Raw genomic sequence first — 10,975 nt, 5'->3', positions numbered from 1 at the left:
ATAAAAATAAATAAAATTAAGATTATTGCAGTATGTTTTACATGTTACTTGCAGTTTCTTGCGATTTTATTTATTTTTGCAATTTTTTGAGTGAATCTTGTTTAAAACTAAATCCTACGCCATTTTTATTTTTGGTGCATTTTAAAAGTCAACATAAAATCTAACTAATCTAATATAACTTTTGTAATGCACGTACATGTATATGTTGATATTGGGAACTATTTATCATGTTGTTCCAAATATAAACAATGTTTGTGTCCATAATCCAAAGACTTTTCTGCTCACCAAAGCTGCATTTATTTGATTAAAAATACAGTAAAAACGGTTAAAATTATGAAATATTATTACAATTCAAAATAACAGTTTTCTATGTGAATATATATTAAAACGTAATTTATTTCTGTGATCAAAACGGAATTTTCAGCATCATTACTTCAGTCTTCAATGTCACATGATCTTCAGAAATCATTCTAATATGTGACCCTGGAGCACAAAACCAGCCTTAAGGCGCTGGGGTATATTTGTAGCAATAGCCAAAAATACATTGTATGGGTCAAAATTATCCATTTTTATTTTATGCCAAAAAACATTAGGATATTAAGTAAAGATCATGTTCCATGAAGATATTTAGTGAATTTCCCACCATAAATATATCAAAACTTCATTTTTGATTAGTAATATGCATTGCTAAGAACTTCATTTGGACAACTTTAAAGATGATTTTCTCAATATTTAGATTTTTTTGCACCCTCGGATTCCAGATTTTCAAATAGTTGTATCTCAGTCAAATATTATCCGATCCTAACAAACCATACATCAATGGAAAGCTCATTTATTCAGCTGCTCACATATGCTGATTTACTAAGAAACATTTCTGATTATTATCAATGTTGAAAACAGTTGTGCTGCTTCATACTTAAACTGTGATACATTTAATTTTTCAGGATTCACAGATGAATAGAAAGTTCAAAAAGCTACATTTATTTGAAATCTTTTGCAACATTATAAAAGTCTTTGCTGTCACTTTTGACCAATTTAATGCATCCTTGATGAATAAAAGTATTAATTAAAAAAAAAGTCACATTATGGAAGCAAAATGGATGCAACCACTGTATGTTAGTGTTTAATCACTGATGTTACTTGATGCTCTGATGCTTGTGTGTGCGCAAAGGTTTCTGGGTAATGATGTGTGTGAAGGTGTGTGAAGGGTTAAATTCCTCCAGCGTCTCCTGGCTCTGGCGTGAACGTCCTGTTTAATGTAAACACTGAAAGAACACACGGACGACAGTGTGATTAATGAAGGGGGAGGGAGAGGGAAAAATGTAATGTGTAACAGAGCGATGATACGCTGTGAATTACAGTGTGTGTGAGAGTTTATTTAAACATTAAGCTCTATGAAACACACACAGCTCTGATCTCAGTCAGATATCGCAAACACACGGCTGATCTCTCACACTCAAACACACACTGGCATCCGTCACTCACAGACGGAGAGAGCTTGTCATGTTTAGCCTGGCTGAGAATCAGACATGTTCATCTGGTTTGATTGATTCAAACATGCATAAATGCTGAGAAAACTGCACGGCAGGTAAAAGCTGCTCCGAGGAAAGCGAGCGTTTGGTGGAACTTTACGAGCAGTTTTGTGGAGGCATTTATAGTCTGTTACAGAAATATGAAACAAGCTGTAAACACTCATTACTAGAGAGACTATACAAACTAACAAAGAGCACACTGTTCTCTGCTCTTCACTTTTGGATTCACAACAACTTTTTGCTGTCTGTTACCACAGACAGATTGCTTTGTAAAAAGAGACATAAATTACATTTACGTTAAAGGAATATTTTACCCAAAAATTAAACTTTGCTGTAAATGTGCTCACTTTCAGGCCATCCAGGATGCAAATGTGACCACAAAACCAGTCTTAAGTGTAAATTTTTCGAAATTGAGATTTATACATCAACTGAAAGCTGAATACACAAGCTTTCCATTGATGTATGGTTTGTTAGGATCAGACAATATTTGGCTGAGATACAACTATTTGAAAATCTGGAATCTGAGGGTGCAAAAAAAAATCGAAATATTAAGAAAATCAACTTTAAAGTTGTTCAAATGAAGTTCTTAGCAATGCATATTACTAATCAAAAATGAGGTTTTTATATATTTATGGTAAGAAATTTACAAAATATCTTCATGGAACATGATCTTTACTTAATATCCTAATGATTTTTGGCATAAAAGAAAAATTTATAATTTTGACCCATACAATGTATTTTTGGCTATTGCTACAAATATACCCCAGCGACTTAAGACTGGTTTTGTGGTCCAGGGTCACACATGTTTTTTTTTCTTCATCAGATTTGGAGAAATGTAGCATTGCATCAGTGTCTCAGCAATGGATGCTCTGCAGTGAATGGGTGCCGTCAGAATGAGAGTCCAAACAGCTGATAAAACATCACAATAATCCACTCCAGTCCATCAGTTAACATCTGGAGAAGACAAAAGCTGAAACAAATCCACAGGTAAAAAGTAACCTATATACAATCACACTTATAGCAGAAGATTTCTGTAACATATAATTTAAAATCATTAGGTGTGATAAAAGTGCTTAGCTTCAGCTGTTTCTGCAGAGCATTCCTGGTTGAAGGGACATTGTAACGGAAGGCAATTTTACAGCAGGTATAGTAAAAAGAATGCTATTTTTAGATCTAAGATTGTATCTATTGTTTTCTACAAAAGAGAAGACTGATAAATAAGAGGGCAACAATCCTATCACTGCCTTATAAATAAAGATAAGCCAGTGATGCTGTCTACGAATTGAGAGTGGAGGCCAACCTGATAAGCTGTATAAACTACAATGGTGTATAGAATACTCAGCCTTAATGACAAAGCAGGGCAGAATGGTAAACAGAATCCAGTGAGCGTAATACAGACTTTGCTGCATGCATATAAAGAATATCTCCATAGTCTACAACAGACAAAAAGGTAGGAGCAACAAGTTCCTTTCTTACTTTTAAATTAAAACAAGCCTTATTTCTATAATGAAAACTTAATTTAACTCTCATCTTTTTTTTACCAAGTTATCTACATGGGGTAGATAACTTGGTAAAAACTCTTTCAATTTTCACTCTTTCGCACTCTTTCAATTTTCTGGTCATATAAAGTGACAATTTGAGGCAAATCATGTACATTACTAGAGTAGATTTTTTTGTAAAGTTGTGAAAGCATCCTGCAATTTCTTTAATGCCTCATATGGAGATCTAGCAGTACTGTATATGATAGTATCGTCCGCATAGAGATGTACAGCTGCATCTATACTTGTACAAATATCATTTATGTAGATTGTAAACAACAAAGGCCCTAATATGGAACCTTGAGGGCTTAGCTTTTATTTTATATTTTCAGTTTTCATTTTAATTTTAGTTTGATATGCTTTTGTGATTTATATTATTTTCCATTTTTACCTTTAGTTGAATTGTTATAGTTTTTGTAATTTTAGAACTTAATGCTTATTTCTTTTAGTCGCCCAGGTAATATTTCTAATCTTTCATACATGTTTTGTTAAGTTTAAGTTTTTCATCTAATATATGTTTTATTGCCAACCTTATTTCAATGAATGAAAAAAGTTTTAGTTAACAAGAATCAGAGTTCAGTATGATCAGTACATATGGTGAGTATCGCCATCCAAACAGCCATTTAATGCAACAGCGCCACCTGCTGCTACTCTAATGACTCTCGGTTCAGTCCATCCACAGTTTCCATTGTTTGGCAGCACCACTACAGTTTTTTATTTTTGCTTATGTATTTTCCACCAAATTAGCATTGCTTTTAACTGTTATGCATCTATTTTAGTCAACCGAATACATATTTATAAGAATCTCTTAAGGTATTTTTTTTTATACATTAGGTCATTGTGTTCTAACAAAAAAAGTACCAAAAACTACTGTGGTAATGCCATCTTTTGTTTTAGACATGATACAATGGCAATTCCATGTTTTTTTTTTTCCTGGACATGTACAGTACCACAGCAGAACCAGAGTATTCCTAGAAGTATAATTAAATGATTCATGAGTTTGGTAATAATTCAGTACCATACATCTGATATACCATTACAGTACTTTTTTCTCAAGCTATTTTGTCTTGACAATTATTAGCTGCATGTTCTCTCATTGAGTGCACTTAACAGTGAGTCTTATTCCTGGAAACATTTCTAAAGTGGGTTGAGGTTGTTAGTTGACTGGACGTTAGCTGTGGTTGTGGTTTTGTGTGTGTGTGTGTGTGTGTGTGTGTGTGTGTGTGTGTTTTGGAGTGTGTTCAGTACCCCTGCGGCCACTAACTCAGAGGAACTGTAACGTTTCATCACTAACACGGCTGACATTTCCCCCATCTCTTGCTCTCTCTACCGCGGTAAAAACTCCCAGACTGTCAGCCAACTCCTCTGCCGCGCTTGTCCGGATCCGTGGAATGTGTGGTGTTGAAAGTGTGTGTGTGTTTTCCCTGGTGGAGTGATTGTGCTTTATTTCACATCCATTTGGCTCTTTCCTGGAGTCTTAATTCCTGTGCGCTCAGACTGGAGGTTATGAGCCCTGCAGCTGTGCAGAAACACACACACACACACACACACTGTTCAACATCCTTGCATTATTAGGGAGGGCTCGTCTGAGGTCAAATAAGACTGTTATACTGGGAATTACTGGCGCTCAACACACACACACACACACACACACAGTTTCTAGCGTGCTGCAGCTGTTCTCTGGGTTTGTGTGTCTCGGAGGTATTTTCCCATATTACAATAAACCCATTAATGCAGCTTTTCCCCTCCATCTCCGTCTCACTCTCTCTTTCAGTGCCGACTCACTCTCACATCTGTGCTGTTTTGATTTCTCCCCGTCTGTCTCTCAGTGTGAAGTATTACAGGACTGTCAGAGCATGCAGGAGCTCGAGTCTCGTGGGGTGTTTGAGGGGTTACGATGGTGGGATTGAGACCCTTACAACATGTTTAAGCAGAATTATTGTGCTTTTCTACTACAGACATCTCTGAGTCTCCTGTTATTGACAGGCAAACTATGTCACAGAAACCATATTAGTATATTAATATTAAAATATAATATTTTTAAAAATGATCAGAGGCTTCTGAATATTGTTGAATAGATATATAGATAGACACACAGACAGAGATAGACAGATAGACAGATAGACAGATAGATAGATAGATAGATAGATAGATAGATAGATAGATAGATAGATAGATAGATAGATAGATAGATAGATAGATAGATAGATAGATAGATAGATAGATAGATAGATAGATAGATAGATAGATAAATAGATAGATAGATAAAACGAACAATAGATAGATAGATAGATAGATAGATAGATAGATAAAGCGAACAATAGATAGATAGATAGATAGATAGATAGATAGATAGATAGATAGATAGATAGATAGATAGATAGATAGATAGATAGATAGATAGATAGATAGATAAAACATGATAAAATGAGCGAACAATAGATAGATAGATAAAGCGAACAATAGATAGATAGATAGATAGATAGATAGATAGATAAAATGAATGAGCGATAGATGGATAGATAAAACGATAGATAGATAGATAGATAGATAGATAGATAGATAGATAGATAGATAGATAGATAAATAGATAGATAAATAGATAGATAAAGCGAACAATAGATAGATAGATAGATAGATAGATAGATAGATAGATAGATAGATAGATAGAACAAATGAACGAGATAACATTCAGTACTATATAAGCACTTGTTAATTTGTTAATTTGTAGTTAATTAAGCAATAGGCAAAAAGGGGGAGGAAAAAACAAAGCTATTTTGACTCCTGAATCCTTGCATTGAATCTACGTTCTTCTTCATGCGTACGCGTTTGCCATTCACGACGCCCCATACGTCACGACGTGGCCGTAGTTGCCACAGCAACCGCGCCAGCTTCACCGCTAATGCGCCACAACATTCCCTCCAGCGGCTGCTGCACATCCACCCGACAAATGTCACGGATTTGATATCGATTATGCGTTTCAAGTCGAACACAAAGCTTGTTCTTCACAACCGTCTGCGCTCCGTGTAACAAGCGCTTATTTTATTTTGCAGGAGTAAATTCACTTCATCTGTGAGAAATGGTGGTTAGCTTAGCCTAGCGTGCTAATCCTTCAGCAGAACTGATCAAACTGTCAGAATCAGTCCGGAATTGATTTCAATACACCGTAAGATGTTGTTTTCTCTTCATTTATTGTCCTCATTATGTATTTAAGGCGTTATATTTGTTTACTTTTGCGGTATATAAGTTAAAAGTGCGCATTTGCTTAACATGTTTGTGTATTAGAATGTGTTAATCTTGGGTTCAAATGTCATGCGTTTCATCTGTCAGTTCGTTAAACAGAAAAAAAAAAAAAAATACTCCAAATGCACAAATATGTGCTGCAGAAATCTTTAAACTGTTCTCTCTTTTTTGTTACTCATAAAACTCAAAACAAGACATTAAAAAGGTCTGCGTAAAATATTGATGCTTATCTTTACTATTAAGTTTTTGTACTGTGTGACATTTTAATAGAGAATGAGAATGTGACGTAACTCTCTATTGTCTTAAATTATTACAGGCCTATAACTGATATTGACAGGTGTCTGTCAGTCATATATGCAATGAAATTAATAATTTTATCTGTTTTAATGCTATCATAAACAGCACAGCGTTATTATATAGATTTATCATTTTTATTGGGAGAAAATATGGAGGCTGACTGTATGATTTCTTCAGTAACATTAGCTGTTTTGCATCTCTTATTTTTCCTCGGTTGAGATTCCTGTAGCTGATGTATGTGATTTTTAAACAGGTGAAAGATGCCGCCCGGGACAGATGACCCTCGTAAGCTCTTCATCCTCACCACGGCGGGAAACTACTTCAGTCTGGACACACCAGCGTCTCTGTCCACCTGCCGTCCTCTCGATGACTTCTTAGATGATGGCAATGAATTCCTGCTCACCGTCACCAGAAACGCAGATGAGCTGCAGCTTTCAAACAAGGTGCTGTGAGTTACATACAGCTGTGATTATATATTATACCTCAATGTTTTTCACTTGTAAGTCACACAACAAATGAAAAATATTTTTTAAAAAGTGCTAACTGACATTATTATGAATATATTTTGCATTTTGTCTTTCACTACTCCATTTGACAGCGTGCATTAACCAGTGTTATTTTAGTAATTTATATACTCTTATGGTATTTATTAATATTTTGAATCAACTTTTATTTTTATATATTCATTTTAATATATTATATTTTTATATTTATTTATATTTATTATATATTTTAATTTGTTATTGTAAGTTTTATAATTTAATGATAAAGTATAGGTTTTTGTAATTTTGTCATGTTGTTTTGACATTTTTATTGCTTTTTAATATTTTTATTTTAGTTTTAGCAGTTTTAGTACTTCAGCTTATTTAATTTCAGTTAGGCTACATTTCACATTTTTTTGTATTTTTGTAGTCTAACTTAATTCTTGTTTTTTTTTCTTAATCATTTCATCAAAAACATAAACTATCATCAAGAAGATTCATAATGTTTAGAGCATCAAACATCATTTTTTTCACTTTGTTTTCACACAAGAAAGAATAATTTTTAAGCGTTCAATTATTTATACACCAATTTATAAATGAATAGAAATATTTATCTACATGTATTTTTACAACATGATAATTTTGTTACATGAAAAATTTATAAAATTCATGTGTAAAACAATACATTAAAACTCATTTTAAAGCACGCTTCATTGAGCACTTTTGCGTGAGGATGAAAATGAATCTTTATTTAGTGCTTTGACCTGATTAATTTACATAGTTTAAAAAGTTTAATTTAAAACATAATTATTCAAAAACTAATTCATTAATAAATAAAATAAAAGGTGCATTAAAATCACTACAGTATTCATGATAATTAGCAAAATGTTCAGTATATCTATATAAAGAAGAAGAAAATGCTGAATTTTGACTCATCTTGTCTCTGTGTAGCTGGAGACCATGGACAGTGACAGCAGGGTTCTGCTGTTCTTCAAACCTCATCCGTGTGTGGTGTCCGAGGAGAACCTGCACCGATCCGTCCTGGTGTCCTCCATGCTGGAGTCTCCCATCAGCACCCTGTACCAGGCTCTGAGACAGGTCTACGGCCCCGTTCTGCTGCAGGTCAGACACAGACACACAAGACGTATTTCACACGAATGTGAATTTGCTGTTGGGTATGTAATGTGTGTTATGTATGTTTCTGCAGGATGACAAATGGAGTCATTCGTTCGACTCAAAGCTTCAGTCTCTGCTCACAGATCTTGAGGTCGGGCTGGGCTCTGTGCTCAGACACTCACACCCAAAGGATTCTGGGAAACGGGGTCATTCGGAGACGGATGTGTTGAGTGAGTTCTCATGGCTGAGAGATATGTCGATCAAACTCCTGCTTTTCCCAGCTTGTGTTTTTGTGTATTCATACTCCACATACACATGGTGTGTGCAGGTATCATGGGCCCTCTGGATGAGTTTGGCTTCTGGGCTGATGTCAGTCGCTCCGGACAGCAGAGCAGAGAGAGAGACAGAGCAGCACACTTCTCTGAGCTCTTCACAATGATAGAGAAGGTACATAAACGTGAATTTGAATGTGAATGCGCTCATTTGAACACAGTATTTGAAAGCATACTTCATTTGGCAGTGTGCAAAAACCAGTGTTATTTTTAGTGTTTTTTATATACTGTTATAGTATTTATTATTATTTTGAATTAACTTTTTTTCTTTATCTTTTCAGTTTTCATTTTAGTTAAATTTTTAGTAATGTTTTGTTAGTTTTGTGCTTTTGTCATTTTTATTTTTGTTTTTATTGTTTCTATTTAGCTAGCTTCTATTTCAGTTTTTCAATTTAATTTTGTACTTCAACTTTTTATTTCAGTTAGTTGCCAAGTTAACATATTTAATTTTAAAGTAATTTTGTATTATTTTAGTTTTTTATATTCCTATTCAGCTTTAATTTATATATATATTTTAAGTTTTAGTACTTTCAGTACTTCAGCTTAAACTGATTTTATTTCAGTTAAATAATTATGTTATGTGCTTATGTCATTTTTATTATTATTATTTTTTAATATTTCTATTTATGTTTAATTTATTGTAATTTCAGTTTTAGTGATTTAGTGACTTCAACTTCAACTTATTTTATTTCAGTTTTATTTCAAAATTTCTATTTAGATTGATTTCAGTTTTACTTTTAAGACATTCAGTACTTTTTATTTCAGTTAGTTGCCAAGATAACATTTCAATTTTTTCTAAAGTTTTTCGAATAATTATAATCTGTACTTTTGTCATTTTCATGACTTTTTCAATATTTCTATTTAGTTTAATTTTTAATAGTTTTATTATTTATAGTACTTCAATTTATTTTTGTTGCAATTAGATTTCTAGTTCTACTGTAAGTTTTTTTTTTTAGTTTAAGTTTTCAGCTAATATTTATATTTAATTTAATTTAAATTATTTAAATAAATTTTAATAGTTTTAGTTAACAATAGCAACACAGGTGTCCATGAGCTGGCTGTTTACATCAACTTTAAATCAGATCCAATCCGTCTAAGCTGTTTTATGAGGAAACATTTAATATCAGGCTTAAAAACCAAGAGCAAGTAACCCTACAAGATATCCTCCTTAACTGTGAATTGTGTTTTTGTGTCAGGACTACAGTAATCTGGACAGTTTCAGTCTGGTGGAGGTACTGGACCTGATTGAGAGCACCCGTGAGACAGTAGATGATGTGTGGAAACAGAATGAGCACGCCCCCTACCCAGAGACGCGCATGATCCGACTCATGGATGTCATAGGTGCACACATCAGACATGGGGCCAGTTTTACTAATCAGGGCAAGTTCGAAAACAGCGCCGATGGGTGTGGAAATTTCTGCGGGTGATTTACTGACATCTTGCAAATTGAAGAACACAGAGGCAGCATCTCATTTCCATAATGACCAAGCAATCTACCAAGCACAGCGCAAATTAGCGTAAGGAATCAGATATGTTCTGATTCAGATAATGTGTTCTTTTGGCATTCCAAATAAATTAATATGTGTGGAAAAACTCCTCTCCCTTCTACCACGCGCTCCCTCTTCTCTGCGGTGCCTCCTCAGGGATGTGATTTTTCCATATAAATACGGATTTCCATATTTTCCGACCTCTGAGGGACGACCCATGTGATTTGCGTAGGTCCGAGGTTTTTTTTTAGGGGGGTAGGGGTTTGCATGCATGAGGAATGCATGATTGAAATCGCGCAAATGGCTTTAATTAAGCTTTTACCTAAATAAACTGCAAAAAGATTGTTTTCTAAAACATCATGGACGGAATGGTCCTGAGAGTGCTGCACGAGCTCGTGGCGCCAACTGCAGGACAGTTAAAAGCATTCAAATAATTAAAAGCATTCAAATAATAACCAGTGCCAAACGCGAGTAGAATCAGTGCTGAAACGTGTTACTCGACCCGGTGACTTTTTATGAATGGTGGTGAGAATTTGAGATTGCTTAATGCTGTCATAAAATTCGCAACGGTTGTGATGTAATTATTATAATAGGCTGTAGTCTGATGCACTACATGTCTGCTGTTACAGTACTGTTTTTAGTTTCGATTCACTGTTAGTGCTAGCTGCGCTGTACTTGGTTTGAACCGCTTTAATTTCCATTTGGGAACGCAACATTCGTCGTTAGAAACGTTAGTCACATGATCCTTCAGAAATCATTCTAATATGCTGATTTGCTGCTCAAGAAACATTTCTCATTATTATCAATGTATAAAAACAGTTTTGCTGTTTAATATTTTTGTGGAAACAATGATACCGCTCAAACATTTGTATAAGATTTAAAAAAGAGTTGTAAAAGATTAATAATTAATTAAAATGAATAATTTTATTCATCATGCATGAAAGAGAT

At 34.2% G+C, this 10,975-nt stretch overlaps 1 protein-coding gene across 3 annotated transcripts in view; it reads left to right on the top strand.

The window, feature by feature from the left end:
* The first annotated feature begins 2,500 nt into the window (after positions 1-2,500).
* dync2h1 (dynein cytoplasmic 2 heavy chain 1) overlaps positions 2,501-10,975 on the top strand; it is a 97,230-nt gene continuing 88,755 nt past the window's right edge. For 2 of the 3 annotated variants that reach the window (XM_058799775.1, XM_058799773.1), the window contains exons 1-6: positions 5,961-6,236; positions 6,864-7,053; positions 8,044-8,214; positions 8,300-8,438; positions 8,537-8,655; positions 9,737-9,881. In XM_058799775.1, the coding sequence (XP_058655758.1) occupies positions 6,871-7,053; positions 8,044-8,214; positions 8,300-8,438; positions 8,537-8,655; positions 9,737-9,881 (757 nt within the window). In that variant the 5' untranslated portion in view covers positions 5,961-6,236; positions 6,864-6,870. Of the gene's footprint in view, positions 2,520-5,960; positions 6,237-6,863; positions 7,054-8,043; positions 8,215-8,299; positions 8,439-8,536; positions 8,656-9,736; positions 9,882-10,975 lie in introns of those variants that run through there. The other variant, XM_058799774.1, reaches the window with a different exon arrangement.

The sequence above is a fragment of the Onychostoma macrolepis genome, chromosome 15 (genome assembly GCF_012432095.1).
Source record: "Onychostoma macrolepis isolate SWU-2019 chromosome 15, ASM1243209v1, whole genome shotgun sequence".
Lineage (NCBI taxonomy): Eukaryota > Metazoa > Chordata > Actinopteri > Cypriniformes > Cyprinidae > Onychostoma > Onychostoma macrolepis.
Note: the sequence above shows the minus strand (reverse complement) of the source record. Positions and strands in the feature narration are given on the sequence as shown.